This window comes from Natator depressus, chromosome 21, assembly GCF_965152275.1.
Source record: "Natator depressus isolate rNatDep1 chromosome 21, rNatDep2.hap1, whole genome shotgun sequence".
Lineage (NCBI taxonomy): Eukaryota > Metazoa > Chordata > Testudines > Cheloniidae > Natator > Natator depressus.
Window position 1 is genome coordinate 18,588,727 of NC_134254.1, and position 24,630 is coordinate 18,613,356.

Here is a 24,630-nt window from a genome sequence, read left to right on the forward strand (position 1 = left end):
CGTGCGCCAATATGCTGCACGTCGAACTACCTGCACTATAAAGGAGCCTCTGCAGGGCCTGTAGGCGGAAGACATGGACCTGAGTGTGCAGACACTTCAGGCCCTGCCCTCCTTCCTTCAGGGGTAGATGAAGAACCCCAACAGGGGCCCAGTGCATTCCTGACCAAAAGAACTCCAGAATCGATGTCCGGAGGTTGGTCAGGAAACCCGGGGCCGGGACCAGGGTGTTGAGCCGGTACCAGAGCGTGGACAGGACTGGTTGGTTAAGCACCAGTGCTCTCCCTCGGAGGGAGAGACATCGGAGTAGCCTCGTCCATTTCCGGAGCCACTCTATCACCCCGCCTTCTAAATTTTGCCAGTTCTCTGGTGGAGAAGGGTGCGTGGCAGAAAGGTAAACGCCTATGTAGAGCAGCGGACCCGCGCTCCACCGGATGGTCTGAAGCGCAGGTGGGAGGAAGCTCACCTGCTGCCAGTCCCCCACTGCCAAGCCAGAGCTCTTGACCTAGTTGACTCAGGCGGAGGAGGCTGCCGAATAGATGGCCTGGCAAGCCTCCACCTGCGCCAAGTCGCCCGGGTCCTGGACCACGAGGAGCACGTCATCGGCGTACGCCGACAGGACCAGCCGCAGCTCTGGCTCCCGCAGCACCAACCCAATCAACCTCCTGCGGAGGAGACAGAGGAAGGGCTCAATTGCCAGAGCATACAGCTGGCCCGAGAGGGGGCACCCCTGCCGTACTCCTCGCCCGAAGCTGACTGGTTCAGTCAGGGTCCAGTTGAGCCTAACCAGACACTCTGCGGAAGCGTACAGCACCTGGAGAAAACTCACAAACTGAGGTCCGAATCCAAACGCCTGCAGAGTGCCCAGGAGGTACCCATGGTCCACTCTATCGAACGCCTTCTCCTGATCAAGAGACAGGAGGGCGAACGACAGACCGTCTTTGCGCCCGAGTTCCAAAAGATCTCGGACTAGAAATAGGTTGTCAAAAATGCTGCGACCCAGAACAGTATAGGTCTGGTCTGGGTGGATCACGTCCTCCATCACGGACCCTAGCCGCAGCGAGATTGCTTTCGCTACGATTTTGTAGTCCGTGCTAAGGAGCGAGATGGGACGCCAGTTTCGTAAATCGCGGAGGTCCCCCCTCTTCGGCAACAAGGCGAGCACTGCTCGCCTGCACGAAAGAGGGAGGACCCCAACCTGCAAAGACTCAGCCCAGACAGTGGCTAGATCTGGACCAAGGATGTCCCAGAACGTGCGGTAGAACTCCACGGTCAGCCCGTCCATGCCCGGAGATTTATTGGTGGGCATGCGACGGAGGGCTTCCGAGAACTCGGCCAGGGTGAGAGGCAGCTCTAGTCTGTCTCGGTCGCCCACGCTGACCGGGGGGAGTTCCTCCCAGAGCACTCTGCAAGCACCAGGATCGGTCGGATCTGGGGAGAAAAGGCTTGTGTAGAAGTCACAGACCCTCCCACACATCTCCACCGGATCTGTGAGGGGGGCGCCGTCTTCTGCTAGAAGGCAGGTGACGTGTTTCTTGGCCCCCCTCGTTTTCTTCAGGTCATAGAAGAAACGGCAGCCGCGATCCATCTCCCGAAGGAGGCGGATGCGGGATCGAACAAAGGCACCTCGGGCCCGATGGTCCTTGAGGGCCCGGAGCTCCTCCTGCTTCTCCCGGCACGCTCCGCAGAGGAACAGGTCCTCGGGGCTGGCGGCCAGACGCCTCTCCCTCTCTAAGACCTCCCGTTCCAACTGCTCTATCGCTGCATTTCTCCGTCGGCTGGTGCCCTGGGTATAGTCATGGCAGAAGAGCTTGGCGCGCACCTTCCCTAGATCCCAGCATTGCCACGCTGAGGGAAAGGCACGCCGCTGCTCTTGCCAGGCCAGCCAAAACTCCCGGAAGGACGTCACGAAGCCCTCATCCTCCAACAGGCTGTTGTTAAGGTGCCAAATAGGCCGGCCCCGGCCTCTCTGCATGGAGGGAAGCTGTTATGGTGGCTAGATGATGGTCGGAAAATGGGGCCGTCCGAATGTTGGAGGAGTGGGCCTGTGAAAGATGGAAACGGGATAAATAAATACCGTCCAACCGAGAGTGGTGTGACCGATGGGCCTCCACCCGGACAAAGGTGAACGTGGAAGTGTCATCTGGGTGGTGGTCACGCCAGACGTCTACTAGGGAGTGATGTTCAACTATTTCTCGGAGAATGTTCGCAGCGGCCGGGCTCAGCTCAGCCCCTGAGCAGTCCTGTTCCTCGAGGGTGGTGTTAAAGTCCCCTCCCAGGACTAAGCACTCGTGATAATCTAGGATGCTGAGGAAATCGGACACCCGCTGATACAATTGCGGCCGCTTTGGACTCGTTGTCGGGGCATAGATGTTAACGAGGTTGACCACGAGTCCCTCCATACGGACTCGGAGATGCAGCAGGTGGCCCGGCAGGCCTCAGTGACGCCTAGCACCTCGGGCTGTAGGTTGGGGGAGAACAGGGTCGCCACTCCAGCTTGTCGGATCGTGAAGTGGCTGAAGTAGACCCCGTCCCCCCAACTCTAGCCGCCAGCTGTCCTCGGCGGTCGGATCCATATGGGTCTCCTGCAGGAAAACCACAGAGTACCCCCTAGGGCTTTCCTAGAATCTGGGGGGGCGGTGGGCGTAGCAGCGGCAATAGTCGCCCCAGTGCCTCCGGCTGCTGATGCCCCAGCGGGGGCAGTCAAACTCCCCCCACACGAGAGTACAGTTCAAATGTTACTCAGTCTTACGGCCCCCTCCACGATGATTTGTAGCTTCCCTGGGCGATGTCTCTGTCAGCTGTCTTCTCTCCCGGTCTTTGTGGAGCATTCCAAAAATGCCAAGCAAAGATAAGAAAACGATTAATTGCGGGTCCACAAACAAACAGCAAAACGGTTGGGTCTGGGGGGGGTCCACTCCCCTCCTCCGGGGAGTGGGTCGGCAGTCTTCCCCCCTCCTCCGGGGGGTTGCAGCTGAAGCAATAGCAGTGTCCGAGGGCAGGCGTGGGCGGGGGGTGGCAGGCAAGCTGGCAGCCGACCAGCACTCGAACGGCAGCAAAAAAAAAAAAAAAAACGAAGAAAAAGCGTCTGGCCTGGTCGGGGCGGGAACTAAAGCAGGGGCAAAAAGCAAGAAAAGCCCAGGCCAGAGGGCAGCAGGAGAGTGTTAGAAGGGAGCCTTATTCCCTGTAGAGGGAAGAAAGTTTGCTATAGATTAATTAAAGCACCTGAAGCCAATTACAGCACCTGAAGCCAGTCACCTGATAAAACCCCCGTGTTTCAATCAGACAGGGAAAGGAGTTGAAGCAGAGTGGATTGGTGTTGGAGCAGAGAGCAGTTTGGAGGGAAGCAGAGGAGAGTTTGGAAAAGAGCTGTGGTGGGCTAAGAAGACCAAGACCCTAGGTAAAGGGACACCTGGTTTATGCAGAGGGAGGGCAGGGAGCCCCACAAGTTGAAGGGCAGGAGAGGGAAGTAGCTCGGGGAAGGTACCGCCAGTTCAAGCGGTTTACTGCTATCCGTAGGGCCCCTGGGCTGGAACTTGGAGTAGAGGGTGGGCCCAGGTCCCTCCCTCTGCACTTCCCTCCTCTAGGACACTAGTGGGGCAGTTAATACCCCATTTCAGGGGTGAGAAACGGTGCCCTGAACCTTCCCAAAGAAGAGAAAGCGCAAGACCCATCAAAGTAGTGCTGGCAATTTTCCACAGTACCGATATGTGTTTCAGCACAGGAGACAACAGTGCTGATTACTTCAGCACCATCAGCTCCATCTGTCTCCACCCCGGCTCCATTTTTTGCCCCATGGTACTGTAAGATGCCAACCACATATTCGTAAGGTCTTACAAAAGCCAGAATCACCTTTATTTTCTTCTGTGTTAATGCCTGTGGTACCGGGTCCTCCTTTACTTATAGTACCAAGCACATCTATGTTTGTACCTGCAACTGCTCTACATCAGCATCTACTTGCTCAACATCAACATGCTTCTTGAAGCAGCTAGTCCTGGAACCCCCAAGAGGAGAGGCAATTCTTGATTTAGGCCTAAGTGGAGCACAGGATCTGGTCCAAGAGGTGAAAATAGTTTAACTACTCAGCAATAGCGACCAAAATGTAATTAAATTTAACATCCTTGGTGGGGGGGTGGGGAGAATACCAAAGAAGCCCAGCATAGTAGCATTTAACTCCAGAAAGGGGAACGGCACAAAAATGAGTCAGCTAGTTAAACAGAAATTAAAAGGTACAGTCACAAAAGTGAAATGCCTGCAAGCTGTATGGGAATGATTTTTAGAACACCATAATAGTCTTAAATTAAATGTATACCCCCAAATTAAAAAAAATTTAAAGGACCAAAAAAGTGCTACCATGGCTAAACAACAAAGTAAAAGAAACGGTTAGAGCAGTGGTCACCAACCAGTCGATCGTGATCTGGTTGGTCGCAGAGGATCTCCCAGTTGATTGCGATCTCCAGCGGCACAGCAGTGTGACTGCCTAAGGCTAGCCCGCCCCCACACCACTCCCAGAAGCAGCCACTCCAGCCCAGAGCCCTCACCCCCTCCTGAACCCCAACCCCCTGCCCCGGCCTGGTGAAAGTGAGTGAGGGTGGGGGAGAGCAAGTGACGGAGAGAGGGGGGGATGGAGTGACTGGGGCAGGGCTTTGAGGAAGGGGCAGGGCCTTGAGGAAGGGGCGGGGTAGGTCCTGAGTTGCCCTTAGATTCAAAAAGTGATCTTGGGTGTAAAAAGGTTGGAGACCACTGGGTTAGAGGCAAAAAGGCATCCTTTAAAAATTGGAAGTCAAATCCTACTGAAGAAAATAGAAAAGAGCATTAACTATGGCAAGTTAAGTATAAAAATATAATTAAGCAGGCCAAAAAATAATTTGAAGAGCAGCTAGCAAAAGACTCAAAACTAACAGCAAAAAATAGTTTTAAGTACACCAGCAGCAGAAAGCCTGCTAAACAATCAGTTGGGCCACTGAACAAACGAGGTGCTAAAGGAGCCCTCAAGGAAGATAAGTCCATTGCAGAAAAGTTAAATAAATTGTTTGCATCGGTCTTCACTGCAGAGGATGTGAGGGAGATTTCCACGCCTGAGCCACCTTAGGTAACCGATATGAGGATTGAGATATCAATAGAGGAGGTTTGGAACAAATTGATAAATTTAACAGTAATAAGTCACCGGGACCAGAAGTGACTTATTCACCCAAGAGTTTTGAAATAACTCAAGTATGAAATTACAGAACTACTAACTGTGGTATGTAAACTCACTTAAATCAACTTCTGTACCAGCTTACTGGAGGATTATTATGTGACACCAGTTTTTAAAAATGGCTCCAGAGGCAATCCCGGCAATTACAGGCCGGGAAGCCTAGCTTCAGAATCATAGTTGAAACTACAGTAAAGAACAGAATTATCAGACACAAGGATAAACATGATTTGTTAGGGAGGAGCCAAGATTGATTTTGTAAAGGGAAAACATGCCTGACCAAGCTATTAGAATCCTTTGAGGATGTCAACAAACATATGGACAAGTGGTCATAGTGTACTTGGACTTCCAGAAAGCCTTTGACAAGGTCCCTCTCCAAAGGCTCTTAACCAAAGTCAGCAGTCAAAGAATAAGAGGGAAGGTCTTTTCATGGATCAGTAATGGGTTAAAAGACAGGAAACAAAGAGTAGGAATAAATGGACAGTTTTCAGAATGGAGAGAGGTAAATAATGGTGTCCCCCAGTGATCTGTACTTGGACCAGTGCTGTTCAACAGATTAATAAATGATCTGGAAAAAGGGGTAAGCAATGAGGTGGCAAAATTTTCAGATACAAAATTACTCAGGATGGTTAAGTCCAAAGCAGACTGTGAGGAGTTGTAGAGGGCCCTCTCAAAACTAGGTGACTGGGCAACAAAATGGCAGATGAAATTCAATGTTGATAAATAATATATATTGGAAAACATAATGCCAACTATGCATACAAAATGATGTGGTATAAATTAGTTATCATTGAAGAAAGAGATCTTGGAGTCATTGTGGATAGTTTTCTGAAACCATCTGTTCCATGTGCAGTAGCAGTCAAAAAAGCAAACAGAATGTTAGGAATCATTAGGAAAGGGATAGAGAATAAGACAGTAAATATCTTAATGCCACTATATTAATCCATCGTAAGCAAGCCCACACCTTGAATACTGCATGCAGTTCTGGTTGCCCCATCTCAAAAAAGATCGATTAGAAATGGAAAAGGTACAGAGAAGGGGGGGGGGGGAATTAGGACATGGAACAGCTTCTGTATGAGGAGAAAAAAAAAGACTGGGACTTTTCAGCTTGGAAAAGAGGTGATTAAGGGGGATAGGATAAGGGTCTATACAATCAGAAATGGTGCGGAGACAGTGAATAAGGATGTGTGTTATGTGAGAATCACCCAATGAAATTTATGGGCAGCAGGTTTAAACCAAAGAAAAGGAAGTATTTTTTCACACAATGCACAGTGACCTGTGGAACCTTGTTGCCGGGGGATGTTGTGAAGGCCAAAATTATAACTGGATTCAGAAAAGAATTAGATAAGTTCATGGAGGCTAGGCCCATCAATGGCTATTAGCCAGTATGGTCAGGAATGCAACCCCATGCTCTGAGTGTCCCTAGCCTCTGACTGCCAGAAGCTGGGAGTAGGTGACAGGAATGGATCACTTGGTGATTGCCTGTTCTGTTCATTCCCTCTGAAGCACCTGGCACTGGCCGCTGTTGGAAGACAGGATACTGGGCTAGATGGACCATTGTGTCTGACACAGTGTGGCCGTTTTTATGTACTTCTTCACCTTTAGACAACAAGGTTCATTTTCCTTGTCCTCCTCCACAGCTTCTAATGATTGTGTGAGACACTCTCACATGTATTCTTCAAGGGAATATCCTGGTTATGATGAGTCATGCAGGGAATCTAGAGACTCATCTCATGATTGACTCTGTGCCTGGGATGGACCACCAGGTTCTTATCCTAGCATGCATGTATAGTGATATTGGGTTCTTTGTGGTCCATAGAGACAGGAGCATTCTCCTGAAAGATGATATCCTCACAAGAACCATCTTCTACTGTCTCAACCACTCAGGCTGCTCCTGTGCAGCTCCTATACAGCCTTCTCTTCAGCCTGAGGATTCAGGCAAGGACATTTGATCCCACTCTGCAGACTTGTTGGGACATACCATAATTTCATCACCTCTAGATGAGACTGTGTGGTTCCTCCTAGTACACCACAGCTACATGATTTGAAAGCATTTCAGGACTTATTAAAATGGTGTCAGACTCTTTACAAATCCCTGTAGAAGAGGTTAAGGAGCCCACCCAGAGACTTACTGATATTCTCCAATTTTCTGCTTCTGGTAGGTTTGCCCTTCCAATGAATGAGGCTATTATGGATTCTGCAAGAATTTGATGGCAAACTCCTGCCACAGCAGTCCCTGTGTCCTAGAAAGTGGACAAGAAGTACCATGTCCTTCCAGGGGGGCTGAATTCTGTTATTTCCTCCCCAACCCCACGTGGGATTCCTGTTGGTGAGAGCCACAAACAAGAAGTCCAAACAACCATTTAAAATCATACCAAAAGAGCATGAACCAAAGCACTTAGATTTATTGGACTGAAAGTCTTATTCTTCTGCTAGTTTTCTGTTTTGAGTAGCAAATTATCAGGCTGTGTGGCCAGATATGACTTCTTAAGTTACATAAGCTTTTGAAGTTTGTAAATTAACAGCCTCTTGTGACTGCGGGATAGTTCATGGCCAGAACCAATTTACTGGCTTCGCCTGATGCAGCAGATGCTGCTTCAAGTCCCATGGCCATGATGGTGGTTGTGAGGATAGTTCTATGGTTTCAGGGATCTGGCTTCCCACAGGAAGCTCAGTCCAATGTAGAGGACTTGCCTTTTTTATTGCTTATTCATTGCTAAAACCGATGAGGCCCGATGTGGCACACCTTGTTCCCTTGCAGGCTTTACACCAGCCTCTGAAATGAAGTGTGTTATACCACCAGGTTATTCATCACAGAGACCAATACCACCACAACCTTTTCTCCACCAGAGATCCTCTGAACCTCTAAGAAAGAGACAGCAGTTCCATAAGAAGAGGCCAGCTACTTCAGCTGCTCATACATAGCAGCCTGCTCCTGGGTCAGAATACTTTATGGGATAGTCAAGAGAGGTGAACTCATTCCTAGGGGTCTAGAGCCACCATCCCTTTGTTTTGGAAATCGAGTAAGGGACTTCCATCACTTCAGACCAATGGGTACTGGACACAGTTACAATGCAATATTCTGTCTATTTATATACTGGTCTACTCCCAACCCCTTATTCCCCATCCCTCTTCAGAAATCATCTCACAAGGAGCTATTAAACTAGGAAGTTCTCACTCGTTTGTCCCTTGGAGCAATAGAAGTTCTTGCTCCATATCAAGGGAAGTGGTTCTGCTTCAAATACTTTTTTATTCCAAAAGAAAGGAAGAGGATGCCCTGCCTTGGACTTAAGAAAATTCAACACTTACTTTCATTTATTTCTGGTTGGGCTAGAGTGGATCTTGTGGAAAGAGACACCAGACTTAATTCAGAGACTCCAATTGATGGTTAATTACTCTCCTTGTTAAAAAAAAATAAAAATCGTATTTTCCTACTCTGAATTTGTCTTGCTTCAGCTTCCAGACTTGGCTCACAGGTCCCCTCTGGCCTCAGCATGTACAGTGGTTACTGCTGATGGTGCCACCATTGGGTCTTCAACTGAGGGCAGAGCAGGCTTAGTTCACAGTTTTGCTCTGCCAATGCCTACAGGTCCCTCTATATATGTGCTTCAAAGTAGAGAATGTCTGATCTAAAAACAGAGCTGTTCCTGTAGATATATTGGAGCAGACCTGTGAGCTCAGCCAGAGTCTCCACCTCCTCTCCAAGATCTTGCTCTTTGACGAGGGGGAGCGTTGCGGGGTAGGTACACCCTGTCATGGGGTGTCTGGCCACGTGTGTACACAATCAAGGAAAGAGGCTGTGCTAGAGCCAGTTAGGTCCAGTGCTAATGATCCTTACTACGAAGCAGGGTAATACAGCCTAGTGGCCAGAGTCAGTAATGTCGCCCTCCCACACAGGGCAACATGGCCTAATGGCTAGAGCCAATAAAGCGGCCCTTCCAGTCAGGACAGCGTGGCCTAATGGCCAAGGTCAATAAAGCGGCCCTTCCGCTCAGGGCAACGTGGCCCAGTGGCCAGAGTCAGTAGATGACCCTTTCACTCAGGGCAGTGTGGCCCAACTGCCAGGGTCAGCAAACGGCCTTTTCACTCAGGACAATGTGGCCCAATGGTCCGGGTCAGCAAATGGCCCTTCTGCTCGGGGCAGTGTGGCCTAATGGCCAGAGTCAGTGAAATAGCCCACCTCTGTGAGATTGCCTGGCCTGTTGGCCCACTGGGGGAGTGGGGCACCACTCGGGGGGATGGGTGGTGCCCCAGGTAAGGAGACTCAGGCCCTCGCTGCTCCTCCGAGTCCCAGCCCAGTGCCTTGGCGATGGTAGGGGTGCTCACCAGCAAGTAAGCAGTGATCCTCCCGAAACACACAGACTGGTTCCCCAGTTCACTCACCAGCAAAAAGTTTTAAGTCCCCCGGGCTGCTTCTTACCCTTTCATAGAATCATAGAAGATTAGGGTTGGAACAGACCTCAGGACGTCATCTAGTCCAACCCCCTGTTCAAAGCAGGACCAACCCCAACTAAATCATCCCAGCCAGGGCTTTGTCAAGCTGGGTCTTAAAAACCTCCAAAGATGGAGATTCTACCACCTCCCTAGGTAACCCATTTCAGTGCTTCACCACCCTCCTAGTGAAATAGTTTTTCCTAATATCCAACCTACACCTTCCGTACTGCAACTTGAGACCATTACTCCTTGTTCTGTCATCTGCTACCACTGAACAGCCAAGCTCCATCCTGTTTGGAACCTCCCTTCAGGTAGTTGAAGGCTACTATCAAATCCCCCCTCACTCTTCTCTTCTGCAGACTAAATAACCCCAGTTTCCTCAGCCTCTCCTCATAAATCATTTTCCCCAGCCCCCTAATAATTTTTGTTGCCCTCTGCTGGACTCTCCCCAATTTCTCCACATCCTTTCTGTAGTGGGAGGCCCAAAACTGGACACAGTGCTCCAGATGCGGCCTCACCAGTGCTGAATAGAGGGGAATAATCACTTCCCTCAATCTGCTGGCAATGCTCCTACTAATGCAGCCCATATTGCCGTTAGCCTTCTTGGCAACAAGGGCACACTGCTGACTCATATCCAGCTTCTCGTCCACTGTAATCCCCAGGTCCTTTTCTGCAGAACTGCCACTTAGCCAGTCGGTCCCCAGCCTGGAGCAGTGCATGGGATTCTTCCTTTCTAAGTACAGGACTCTGCACTTGTCCTTGTTGAACCTTATTAGATTTCTTTTGGCCCAATCCTCCAATTTGTCTCGGTCACCCTGGACTCTACCTTCCAGTGTACCTACCTCTCCCCCAGCTTAGTGTCATCCACTAACTTGCTGAGGATGCAATCCATCCCATCATCTAGATCATTAATGAAGATGTTGAACACAACCAGCCCCAGGACTGATTCCTGGGCTTGATACCAGCTGCCAACTAGACATGGAGGCGTTGATCACTACCAGTTGAGCCCGACAATGTAGCCAGCTTTCTATCAGCCTAATAGTCCATTCATCCAATCCATACTTTAACTTGCTGGCAAGAATACTGTGGGAGACTGTTTGAAAAGCTTTGCTAAAGTCGTATATCACGTCCACCACTTTCCCCATATCCATAGAGTTAGTTATCTCCTCACAGAAGGCAATCAGGTTGGTCAGGCATGACTTTCCCTTGGTGAATCCATGTTGACTGTTCCTGATCACCTTCCTCTCCTCCAAGTGCTTCAGAATGGATTCCTTGAGTATCTGCTCCAAGATTTTGCCGGGGACTGAAGTGAGGCTGTAGTTCCCTGGGTTCTCTTTCTTCCCTTTTTTAAATATGGGCACTATATATGCCTTTTTCCAATCATCCAGGACCTCCCCAATTGCCACGAGTTTTCAAAGATAACAGCCAATGGCTCTGCAATCACATCAGCCAACTCCCTCAGCACCCTGGGATGCATTGCATCTGGCCCCATAGACTTATGCATGTCCAGTTTTTCTAAATAGTCCTTAACCTGTTCTTTCACCACTGAGGGCTGCTCACCTCCTCCCCATACTGTATTGCCCAGTGCAGCAGTCTGGGAGCTGACCTTGTCTGTGAAGACCGAGGCAAAAAAAAGCATTGAGTACATTATCTTTTTCCACGTCATCTGTCATTAGGTTGCCTCCCCCATTCAGTAAGGATCTCACACTTTCCCTGGCCACCTTCTTGTTGCTAACATACCTGTAGAAAGAAAAGGAGTACTTGTGGCACCTTAGAGACTAACCAATTTATTTGAGCATAAGCTTTCGTGAGCTACAGCTCACTTCATCGGATGCTTTGATGTAGCTCACGAAAGCTTATGCTCAAATAAATCGGTTAGTCTCTAAGGTGCCACAAGTATTCCTTCTCTTTTTGCGAATACAGACTAGCACGGCTCCTACTCTGATACCTGTAGAAACCCTTCTTGTTACCCCTCACATCCCTTGCTAGCTGCAACTCCAATTGTGCTTTGGCCTTCCTGATTGCACCCCTGTAGGTTTGAGCAATATTTTTATACTCCTCCCTAGTCATCTGCCGAAGTTTCCACTTCTTCTAGATTCCTTTTTGTGTTTAAGCTCACCAAAGATTTCTCTGTTAACCCAAGCTGGTCACCTGCCATGTTTGCTATTCTTTCTGCACATCAGGATGGTTTGTTTCTGTGCCCTCAATAAGGCTTCTTTAAAATACAGCCAGCTCTCCTGGACTCCTATCCCCTTCATATTAGCCTCCCAGGGTATCCTTCCCATCAGTTCCTTGAGGGAGTCAAAGTCTGCTTTTCTGAAGTCCAGGGTCCGTATTCTGCTACTCTCCTTTCTTCCTTTCATCAGGATCCTGAACTTGACCATCTCATGATCACTGCTGCCCAGGTTGCCATCCACTTCTACTTCCCCTACCAATTCTTCCGTGTTCGTGAGCACCAGGTCAAGAGGAGCATGGCCCCTAGTTGGTTCCTCCAGCACTTGCACCAGGAAGTTTTCCCCCAAGTCTCTCCAAAAATTCCCTGGATTGTCTGTGCACTGCTCCATTGCTCTCCCAGCAGATGTCCAGGTGATTGAAGTCCCCCATGAGAACCAGGACCTGTGATCTGGAAACTTCTGTTAGTTGTTCCAAGAAAGCCTTTTCTACCTCATCCTTCTGGTCTGGTGGTCTAGCACATTCCTACCACATTATCACCCTTCAGAGTAGCAGCCATGTTAGTCTGTATCCACAAAAAGAAAAGGAGTACTTGTGGCACCTTAGAGACTAACAAATTTATTTGAGCATAACTTTCGTGAGGTACAGCTCACTTCATCGGATGCATGCAGTGGAAAATACAGTGGAGAGATTTTATATACACAAAGGACATGAAACAATGGGTGTTACCATACACACTGTAACAAGAATGATCAGGTAAGGTGAGCTATTACCATCAGGAGACAAAAAAAAACCTATTTGTAGTGATAATCAAAGTGGGCCATTTCCAGCAGTTGACAAGAACGTGTGAGGAACATTGCGGGGAGGAAAATAAACATGGGGAAATAGTTTTACTTTGTTTAATGACCCATCCACTCCCAGTCTTTATTCAAGCCTAAGTTAATTGTATCCAGTTTGCAAATTAATTCCAATTCAGCAGTCTCTCGTTGGAGTCTGTTTTTGAAGTTTTTTTTTGTTGAAGAATTGCCACTTTTAGGTCTGTAATCAAGTGACCAGAGAGATTGAAGTGTTCTCCAACTGGTTTTTGAATGTTATAATTCCTGATGTCTGATTTGTGTCCATTTATTCTTTTACGTAGAGACTGTCCAGTTTGGCCAGTGTACGTGGCAGAGGGGCATTGCTGGCACATGATGGCATATATCACATTGGTAGATGTGCAGGTGAACGAGCCTCTGATAGTGTGGCTGACGTGATTAGGCCCTGTGATGGTGTCCCCTGAATAGATATGTGGACAGAGTTGGCAACGGGCTTTGTAGCAAGGATCCTGGGCTAGTGTTTTTGTTGTGTGGTGTGTGGTTGCTGGTGAGTATTCACTTCAGGTTGGGGGGCTGTCTGTAAGCAAGGACTGGCCTCTCTCCCAAGATCTGTGAGAGTGATGGGTCGTCCTTCAGGATAGGTTGTAGATCCTTAATAATGTGTTGGAGAGGTTTTAGTTGGGGGCTGAAGGTGATGGCTAGTGGCGTTCTGTTATTTTCTTTCTTAGGCCTGTCCTGTAGTAGGTGACTTCTGGGTACTCTTCTGGCTCTGTCAATCTGTTTCTTCACTTCAGCAAGTGGGTATTGTAGTTGTAAGAATGCTTGATAGAGATCTTGTAGGTGTTTATCTCTGTCTGAGGGGTTGGAGCAAATGCGGTTGTATCATAGAGCTTGGCTGTAGACAATGGATTGTGTGGCGTGGTCTGGATGAAAGCTGGAGGCATGTAGGTAAGTATAGTGCCTCTAAACTTGACCGAAAGACTCTCAACAGGCTTTTCTCCAGTTTCATACTGGAGCTCTGAGCAATCATACTGTTCTCTTACATACAGTGCAACTCCTCCACCTTTTCTCCCCCATCTGTCCTTCCTGAACAGTTTATACCCATCCATGACAGTGCTCCAGTCATGTGAGTTATCCCATGAAGTCTCTGTAATTCCAATCACATCATAGTTCCTTGACTGTGCCAGCACTTCGAATTCTTCCTGCTTGTTTCCCAGGCTTCTTACGTTCGTGTACAGGCACCTAAGAAAACTAGGTGATTGCCCTGCTTTCTCAGTATGAATCAGGAGGCTTCCCGTCTTGTACCCTCCTCCTTGTGTTTCCTCTTGGTATCCCACTTCCCCACTTACCTCAGAGCTTCGGTCTCCATCTCCCAGCAAACCTAGTTTCCCTCTTGTAGAAGCTCCCCGGTATCTCTGGATCTCTGCGGTCCTCAAATGGCCGGCTCCCAGTGGTGCGGTCCCTTCTTGGGGCTTGTTGGGCAGCCTGGAGTCTGTCTGGAACTCTGCAAGCTGTGGTCCCGCCATTGGGGCCTGTAGCAACTTCCTGGAGAGAGTTCGCAGCGTGCGTCCTTCCCCTACAGCAGCCTGCCCAGATTGAGCTGGGCTGCTTCCTTTTACATGCTTTAGTTGGGGATTGGTCCTGTTTTGAGCAAGGGGTTGGACTAGTTGACCTCCTGAGGTCCCTTCCAACCCTGATCTTCTATGATTCTATGCTGCCTCCAGGCTGGGCATGCCCATCAGCGTGGGAGGGACACTGCTTCCTCAGCCTGCAAAGCAGAGTTAACCCTCTCGGGGCTTGTCAGGGTTCCCCCACACACACTCTGAACTCTGGGGTACAGATGTGGGGACCCACATGAGAGACCCCCTAAGTTATATTCTACCAGCTTAGGTTAAAAACTTTCCCAAGGCACAAATTCCTTTCCTTGTCCTTGGACAGTATTGCTGCCACCACCAAGTGATTTACACAAAAATTCAGGGGAGGGTCACTTGGAATCCCTATCCCCCCAAGCCCCTTCACCCCCTTTCCTGGGGAGGTTTGAGAATAATATACCAACTAATAGCCTTAGCAATGTAAGCACAGACCAGATGCTTTATCTTTAGGACACTAAAATCAATTAGGTTCTTAAAAGAAGAACTTTATAACAAAGAAAAAAGTAAAAGAATCACACCTGCAAAATCAGGATGGAAGGTAACTTTACCGGGTAATAAAAAGGATTTAAAACACAGAGGACTCCCCTCTGGCCTCAGCTTCACAGTTACAAAAACAGGAATAAAACTACCTTTGTAGCATAGGAAAATTCACAAGCCAAAACAAAAGATAACCTAATGCATTTTCTTGCCTTACTTACAATTTCTGTAATTTTAGATGGATCATTCCAGGTATGTTTTCAGGAGATGCTGTACCTGCTTGATCTCTCCCTCCATCCAGAGAGGGAACAAACAAAGAGCCACAAACAAATTCTCTTCACACCCCCCCCCCCCCCAATTTGAAAGTATCATCTTTCCTCATTCGTCATTCTGGTCAGGTTCCAACTAGGTGATTTGAGCTACTTAATCCCTTACAGATAAAGCGATTCAGTACAGCTACCAAGGAGGGATCTTATACTACCCTTTTCTTTATATTTATGACAGGGCTGGCGCAAGGTAGGTATGCCCTGTCACAGGGAGCTTCATAGATCATAAAACAATAGGGTTAGAAAGGAACACAAGGGTCATCTAGGCCAACCCCTTGCCAAGATGCAGGATTTGTTCTGTCTAAACCATCCAAGACAGATGGCTATCCAGCGCCCTTTTGGATACCTCCAGTGAAGGAGATTCCAGGAGCTTCAGCCAGGAGCTCACTTCTGGTGTGACCAGTGCTTTTGCAGGGAAGTGAAATGATCAGCCTGAGAATATCTGGATTTGGGGTCCTTTGGGGTCCCTGGTCAGCACCGGGTTGAGAGGGTAGGCTTTGTACCTCTGCTATGCTGAGATTGATAAGGGACAGATCGGCCAAGAAAGCAGGATAAAGCAATCCCAGGGCTGCACTAACTTGCACCCCTTGCTGCCTTAGCCCTCATGGACATTGTGGTACCTGGGAAGCATCAGGGTGCAGGACTGTCTCAACCAGGCCTTCCCCTGCCTCTGATCTGCCCGAGATGCCTCCTGTGCCAGAGGATCCAAACCTGTGTTGCTGTTGCTGTGTCTGTCATGGGGACCTGCTGCACCAGAGAAGTTTACTGTGGGCCTTGCAGCCACTTTGCCGAGTGTACATGCAGTTGTGCACAGAGCGCAGAGGAGATTTTCCAGCATCCGATGGACCTCTTCAGGGGGAAAATGGGACACTTCATTACTGAGCTCCGTGGCTGAGGCTCTCTTTATTTTGAAATGCAGGGAAATTCAAAGATAAATGTCACAAAGCCAGTTCAGGGCATGAAGGGACCCAACTCCACAGCACATCGCCAGGAAGTACAGTGCAAAGCCATGTAGCTACATACATCACAGTCTCACAAATGCACACCCACAAACAGTTTGTTCCTGGCAAACCAGCCCTTGGACACACCCAGACCTTTGCTTCTTTGTTTACTGTTTTTCTATCCCACTAGAAATCAAAGCAAGAGATTGAAGAAGAGGGACAAGCACTGTCCCAGAACGAGGGGATTTGTGGCAATGTCAAGCTGTGCTGCCTGCAACCTCTGCTGGAAGTGACAATCCGAGAAGCTGAAGCTCAGCCCTTTGAGGTGCTCATGCAGTTCCTGTACACGGATAAAATAAAATACCCACGCAAAGGTAGGACAGCAGGAGGAGGACTGTGTGCAAGCCAAACCTGGCCCACAGGGTCTTTTAAAAAGAAAATGAAAATTGAATATTAGCAATTTGTGAGCAAATCTTTATACTTATCACTGATGCAACCGCTGCTGGAATTCTGTGTCCAGTTCTGTTGTCCACAGCTCAAGAAGGATGTTCAAAAATCAGAGAGGGTTCAGAGAAGAGCCACAAGAATTATTAAAAGATTTGAAAACATGATTTGTAGTCATAGACTCAAGGAGCTCATTCTATTTATCTTAACAAAGAGAAGGTTAAGAAGTGCCTTGATTACAGTCTATAAGACTTATATAGGGAAAAAATATTTAATAATGGGCTCTTCAGTCTACCAGAGAAAGGTATAACACAGTGCAATGGCTGGAAGTTGAAGCTAGACAAATTCAGACAGGAATAAGGCATACATTTTTAACAGTGAGAGTAATTAACCATTAATCACTGACCATTTTAAAGTCAAGATTGGATGTTTTTCTAAAAATCTCCTTTAGGAGCTATTCTGGGGAAGCTCTGTGACCTGTGTTAAACAGGAGATCAGACTAGATGATCATAATGCTAATCTCCCTTGGTTCTGCTATCCTAATTACTCAAGATGGCATCAGAAATTGGGAAAATTTCTGACCCCACTGGACATCTCTGAAGAACCTTATATTAGAAAGCTCTCTAGAGCTGTGGAATGACACTGTTTCCCTTTGTGATGTACAGGTCATGTGCAGGATGTACTACTTATCATGGACGTGTACAAACTAGCCCTGAATTTCAAGCTCTCGCGACTGGAACAGCTCTGCCTCCAGTATATTGAAGCATCCGTAGATCTACAGAATGTGCTCATTGTGTGTGAAAATGCTAACAAGCTTCAACTGGATCAACTAAAGGTAAACACTGAATTTCACTAACAAGGTTACTGATAAAAATTAAAGAATTAAAGCTCAGTATAGTCACTGTAGACATTGACTCATGGTCTAAACATATTATCATGTTGTTTTGTGGGTTTTAAGGCTTTGAAGTTGACTTTGAAATTGGAGGTAGCAACTTAAAATTCCACCTGGGGGTCAGCACCAGCATTAAATTAGATTCCCTTCCTCCCGCTTCCTATGCCTTTAACATTACAGAGTTTGGTTGACCTAGGGCTGCATACGTTGACCTAGCTCTGTAAGTGTCTACACTAAAATGTAGCTCCCACCAATGTAAGTCACCCACTACAGCGACCTAATAACTTCACCTCTGTGAGAGGTGTAGGTTGATGTAGTTAGGGTGATGCAGTGCCAGTGTGGACACTGAGTTACTTACATCATCTGTTGGCTGTCAGCCCTGGGGTGGGGGATGTGGGGAGCTCCAGGTGTCAGTGCCCTCCAGTGCCCCACACAGTTAAGTCAGTGGAAGCACTCCTGGTGAGAATGCGCTCCGCCGACAGAAGGTGGACATGAACCACCACTTTAATTACTATGGTGGCTATACATCGATTTAATTTTGTAGTGTAGACATGCCCTAATGCAGCAGTTGGAACAGCTACTGCCCTAAAAACATCTCTTTACCTGAAATCCCTTTACAGTTCTTAGGTGGTTGTCATGGATTCCCAGAGTCTGATCTGTGTCTTAGCCTTTAACCAGTCTACTGGGAGTCCCCTTTACTGTGCTGGACCCCTTGGATCCCCAGGGTTTTCCAGGGGCAGGACCATGGCTTCCATGACTCCACCTCTCTTTCCCTGTGGCTCCCTTCAGGGAGTCCAGCTGAGGCAGACTCCTGCAAGAGATATTTCCCCTTTCAGGGTGCAATGCTCTTAAGTAACTGCAGCAACACCAGGCAGCCTTTCTCCAGCAAGGTAACCTTTATTAGTCGCCTGGAGCACAGAAAGTCTTTGGGTTAGTATGAGAGTGGCAGACTTATGATAGAGTCCGTGTTGGTGGAGCCAGGGCTTCATCCTGCTCTGCTGCCTCTGAGCTCTAGCCTCCTGTCAAGGATTCATGTTTGGTCATTGAGGTTCCCATTTTTTTTCGGACCCTTCATTGCTTTGTGCTAATTCCAGCCAGCTCTTGATGGCACATTCTTACCACCCCAGACAGCCACGTGACCCAAACCTCTCATGCCTCCTGCTCTGTTCCAGGAGAAGCATGTTAACCCTTCTGCCTCCTGTGCAGTGAGGAGATGCATATAGTTCACAGAAATATTACAGAAAATTCACACATTTGTCACAGGAATTTATCTCTACTAAAGTTTGTCTGGTTTCTTAAGCTCATTTCTTTTTCTCTGTTATTAGCTCTTCAAGTATGTGTCAGTGTAGTCCCATGGTAGGTGTGCACAAGCCACATGTGCAGAAGATCAGATATTTTGAATAGCTCCCACACAGTGGTGTAAAGGGCGGAGCAGCCACCACCCCCCTCAGTTCCCCCTACTGCCTTAGGAGTGAAAAGGAATTTGGCAAATCTTTGACCTGCAACTCTCTTCAGACACTTTAAGCCAGATCTTTCAAGGTGCTTAGTGACAAATTCTTACAATCAAATTTGTTCTCTAAAGGATATTGATTGGTGACATCTCCCCACCCCATGTGCAGTGGGGTAAAGTGCTTCTTGCCAGCTCCCATGTCTTGTGACAGAGTTCAAACCCTGCCCATCCTGCAATGAACTAATCCCTATTATGGACAGACAAGCCAATGCCTCTCTTGCTTAGGAAAGTGTCACATCCTGAATAATTCCTTTGTGTGCAAGAACTTCTCCACCAGGACCTCCAAGTCTAGGAATGCATGGCTCAAGCTACATGTACTTGAGCAGTCCATACAGATCACTTTGGCCCCAGATGTGACGATTATGACCAGAGTGAGGCTGGTTAAATTAGCATCGACCAGTGATCCCTTGAATACTCTTCAAACTCCAGGATCAGGCAGTGGAAAGAAGGCAAAGAGGACACTGGCAGAGTTGACACTAATGATGTCAACCACCTCTTAAGAGCTTGGCACTATGCATCTTGGCATTGACAGACTTGGCATTGGTAAATCGGGTGCTGAGAACTTTGCCTTCCTTACTGGCTGCTCCAACTCAGCGAGTAAAGCTGGCACTGCATCCACTTATAAACTGGACGCCCACTGATGTAGCCTGTCCGAGCATAAACCTAGCTCCAAGACTGAAGGGAACTCCCATATGGAAGACATGGGATGTTTCTCCAAGGAAAAAACCCTTAAACAGTTGGGCAAAACAAGATACCTGCCACAATCCCAGTACCAATGCCTGTGATGAAGCCAAGGAAGTACATCAGTTGGCCCCATTCAGTCCCTCAGTACTGTCCTTCAGTGAGGAGATATATTCCTCCTCACTTTTGCCAATGTATCCCTTCTTGCTGACATTGAACAGAAATCCCTCTTCCCTGCCATTGGAGAATGACCTCAAGGAGGATATTGGGGAGCCCACATTTAGAGCACCACCTCAACTGGCTCTGGAGTGCCATGGGCCAACCAGCCCCAACATGGTCAATACCCATAAATATGCTACCTTGTTTGGCTGTACTGACATGTGAAGGAGCAGTTTAGGCTCTTCTACATGTAGAAAAAGGAATATAGATCATGCTTCCTGATGGCTTCGCTGACTAGCCCATCCACAGAGGAATGAGAGGTGGGCCCACAGGAACAGGAGATGTTAGAGAGACAACAGTGAGCCCCGTCATCCCCCAAGGAATCCTTCTCACCACCAGACAAGGCAGAGACACGAGCACCCACCCTGGCTACAGATCAGTGATTCTCAAACTTGTGTACTGGTGACTCCTTTCACATAGCAAGCCTCTGAGTGCAACCCCCCACATTTAAAAATTAAAAACACTTTTTAATATATTTAACACCATTATAAATGCTAGAGGCAAAGCGGGGTTTGGGGTGGAGGCTGACAGCTCGCGACCCCCTATGTAATAACCTCATGACCCTCTGAGGGGTCCCGACCCCCAGTGTGAGAACCCTTGCTATAGATGATTCTAAAGCCTTCCTGGACCTTCTGTCCTGAATTGTGGAGACCCTGGATACGGAGGCTTGGACTACACTATCGATTTATACCTGCCTGTGACAAAGTTCCTCCTCTGCCTTGGTGGGTCCTGCGCTTATTGGTGGCTTTGCTCGCCTCAGAGATTCACAGGAGCCCTCAGTTTGGCCACTTTTGCTAGTGGCTCAAACCTGCCGTTCACTCAGCTAACCTCATCGCTGGCCAGCGTGGGGAAAAGGAAGGAGAACAACCCCTGCAGCCTCTGCTGATCCACCTAGTGGGTCGGGGGAGAGGCCAGTACCCTCTGGTGGAACCCACAGTCCAGGTCAACTCCTCCTGTATCCAACAGGGAGTTGGGGGAATGGGGGGAACCCGGGCCCGCCCTCAACTCTGGGTTCCAGCCCAGAGCCCTGTGGATCACAGCTGTCTACAGTATTTCGTATAACACCGGTGTGACAGCTACAACTCCCTGGGCTACTTCCCCATGGCCTCCTCCCAACACCTTCTTTATCCTCACCACAGGACCTTCTTCCTGATGCTAGATAGCGTTTGTACTCCTCAGTCCTCCAGCAGCACTCCCTCTCACTCTCAGCTCCTTACGTGCCCCTCACTGACTGAAGTGAGGTCTTTTTTAAACCAGGTGCCCTGATTAGCCTGCCTGTCTTAAGGGATGCTAGCAGCTTCTTAATTGGCTCCAGGTGTCCTAATTAGCCTGTCTGCCGTAATTGGTTCCAGCAAGTTCCTGATTGTTCTGGAACTGCCCCTGTTAGCTTACCCTAGGAAAAGGGACCTGCTTAATCTGGGGCTAATATATCTGCCTTCTGTTACTCTCCTGTAGCCATCTGGCCTGACCCTGTCACATATCCCCCCCCCCCCGTTAAACACCACGGGGTTGGGCAACTTGGGATGTCAGGCAGTGTACCCGTGACAAGCCATTTGCATTGCCATGGTGGCTTCCAGCCCGGTGTTGTCTGGTGAATTGAAAAGGTTGTTAGGGACAGGAACCATCTAGTCACCCTTGCGTTCTTCTTTTTATTTCGCTGCATCCACTGGAGGGATGCATGGTCGGTCACAAGGGTAAACCGTCGTCCCAGCAGGTAATAACATAGTGTTTCCATGGCCCATTTCACAGCAATGCACTCTTCTCAACCACTGCATGCTTCTGCTCTCTTGGGAGGAGTTTCCTGCTGAGGTAGAGGATCGGGTGTTCTTTGTCTCTGACCATCTGTGACAGGACAGCTCCCAGTCCTACTTCAGATGCATCTGTTTGTAAAATGAACTCTTTGTTGAAGTCTGGGGCTATAAGCACGGGGTTACTGCAGAGTGCTGTCTGTAGATCCATGAATGCTTTCTCTGCGGCATCTGTCCACTTCACCATGTCTGGACCCCAGGCTTTTATCAGCTCTGTCAGGGGACTTGCTCTGGTGGCGAAATGGGGAATAAATCGCCAGTAGTACCCCACCACAACCAGAAATGCCTGGACTTGCTTTTTCTAATTTGGCCAGGACCAATTTTGGATAGCCTCTGGTTTGTTTATTTGGGGCTTGGCCATGCCCCTTCCTACAATGTAGCAAAGGTATTTAGCATCGGCAAGCCCTATAGCACACCTGCCTGGGTTGGCTGTAAGGCCGGCCCGTCTTAGCGTGTCCAGTACCACTTCCACCTTTTCCAAGAGGGTCTCCCAGTTGGGGGTGTGAATAATCACATCATTCAGGTACGTAGCTGCATAACTGGTATGGGGCCACAGAAGCTTGTCCATAAGACGCTGGAAGGTGGCAGGTGCCGCATGCTGTCCAAAAGGAAGAACAGTATATTGAAACAGACCCTCTGTTATAGAGAGTGCCATCTTTTCTTTTGCATCTTTGGCAAGGGGAATCTGCCAGTATCCCTTCGTTAAATCAAGGGTGGTCAAAAATTGGGCATTGCCCAGGCGGTCAACTAACTCATCAGTGCGGGGTATGGGTTATACATCAAATTTGGATATCTCGTTCAGATGGCGAAAGTCATTACAAAACCTAGTGGTGCCATCAGGTTTGGGCACCAAAACAATCGGGCTCGACCACTGACTGTGGGTTCCAACATCCTTTTTACCTCTGCCTTGATCTCCTCCCTTTTTGCCGCTGGGACCCGGTAGGGCCTTAAAGTTATCTTTGCCCCAGGGTCTGTGATAATGTGGTGATATGCTTCTGTGGTCTGGCCTGGTTTGGCTGAAAACACGTCCTGATACCTCATCTCAGTTACCTCCTTCTTCTGGTTCGGTGTCAGATCAGGCGATATCCTGATCTGCACATGTAGGTTATTTCCCTGGTTCGGGGCCTCTTGGGCCACTACACATCCCTCTTGCTGGTGCCAAGGTTTCAAGAGGTTGATGTGATAAATCTGTTCTTGTTTCCGGCATCCTGGCTGCCGCACCTTGTAGGTTACTTCCCCAATGGGTTCAACCACCTCATAGGGCCCCTGCCATTGGGCCAAAAGCTTGCTTTCTGCTGTGGGTACCAACACCATCACCCGATTCCCCTGGTTGGAACTGTCGGACTTTTGCCTGGTGATTGTAATGGGTTCGCTGGGCCTCCTGTGCCTTTTCCAAATGTTCCTGTACAAAAGGGATGACCCGGGCTATCTGGTCTCGCAGCTGCAATACATGTTCAGTTATATTTCTCCCCTCATTGGGTTCCTCTTCCCAGATCTCTTTGGCGATATCTAATATGCCACAGGGGTGGCACCTATATAATAACTCAAAGGGGGAAAATCAGTTGAGGCCTGAGGTACCTCCCATATGGCGAACATAAGGTAAGGTAGTAGGGTGTCCCAAACCTTCCTGTCCCGACTTACCACCTTCTGTATCATAGCCTTGAGGGTTCGGTTAAACCTTTCTACCAGCCCATTGGTCTGTGGATGATAGACTGAAGTTCTCAAGGTATGTATATGGAGCAGGGTACAGAGGTCCTTCATTAACTTCGACATAAATGGGGTTCCTTGGTCTGTTAATATCTCCTTTAGTAGCCCCACTCGGGCAAAGATCCCCACCAGCTCTTTGGCTATCATTTTAGAGGCCGTGTTCCGCAGGGCGATGGCTTCTGGGTAGCGAGTAGCATAGTCCAAAACAAGAAGTATAGGTGGCCCCGAGCTGTCTTCTCCAGGAGTCCCACTATGTCCATGGCTATTCGCTCGAAGGAGACCTCTATGATGGGAAGGGGTACTAAAGGTGCCCTCAAGTGGGGACGGGGACTGTGCAGCTGACACTCTGGGCAGGATGCACAGTATCTCCGCACTTCTTCGTGTACTCCGGGCCAGAAGAAGCGTCGTAGGACCCGTGCCAGGGTCTTCTCTGCCCCCAAATGCCCCCCAAAAAGATGACTATGGGCAAGACGTAATACAGCGTTCTGGTGTTTTTGAGGTACTAGGATCTGCTGTACCTTCTGCCCCTGTACTGGTGCAACCCGGTACAAGAGATCCTTCTTCATCATGAAGTAGGGTCCTGGTCCCTGGGTTTTCCCTTCCATGGGGACCCCATCTATTTCGGTCACCTCCTTCCTAATGTTGTCGTACCTTGGGTCTTCATCCTGGTCCCGTCCAAAATTTTCTCTCCCGGGGCTGATCTGCCCGAGATCTGGGGGCCAGTCTCTGTCGCCTCTACTGGGTCAAAGGCATTAGGGTGGGGGTCAGACGTGGGTGCGTCTCCCTCCTGGGTGGCCTCCTTTTCAGCTGCTCGTGTCCGCCTACCTAAGAGAGCGACCCTCTGGCTTTGGGTCAGTATTCGGGTTCCCAAGGCCTTTGCTGCCCTTCTTTCCCTTTTCTTCTTTCTATCCTGCCTGGGAGTGGAGAACAAATCCGGGGATATTTCAGAGAAGATTGGGGGTTGACAGTCTACTGTGGATGTCTCACTAACTTCAGGGTTTCCCCCTTTCTCCAATCCCCCTACTGGGAGTAAGTCTCCAAACCCTGGAAAGTCCCTCCCTATGAGCACCGGGTATGGGAGTTTAGGGACTACACCTGCTGCTACCTCAGTGGTGTTCCCCTGGATTTCAATTTTTACTGGGATGGTGGGGTAATAACTAACTGTCCCATGGACGCATGTCACCCCAGTGCGCTTTGCCTGCAGCAGCTGACAACACTTCACAAGCTTCCCTGAAGTAAGCGTGATAGCACTCCCCGAATCAACTAGTGCCGTGGTTTCTGTCACATTTAGTTTTACTGGTCTGGTGTACATATGCAGGGTTAGTGCGACCCCCACCAGGTGAATTAGGGAGCATGTGTCT

The 24,630-nt window shown here is 48.7% G+C and overlaps 1 protein-coding gene across 4 annotated transcripts in view; it reads left to right on the top strand.

The window, feature by feature from the left end:
* Positions 1-24,630, top strand: part of LZTR1 (leucine zipper like post translational regulator 1) — a 277,700-nt gene that overhangs the window by 167,035 nt on the left and 86,035 nt on the right. For all 4 annotated transcript variants that reach the window (XM_074936115.1, XM_074936111.1, XM_074936112.1 and 1 more), the window contains 2 exons: positions 16,199-16,382; positions 17,118-17,287. In XM_074936115.1, coding sequence (XP_074792216.1) covers positions 16,199-16,382; positions 17,118-17,287 — 354 coding nt within the window. The remainder of the gene's footprint in view (positions 1-16,198; positions 16,383-17,117; positions 17,288-24,630) is intronic.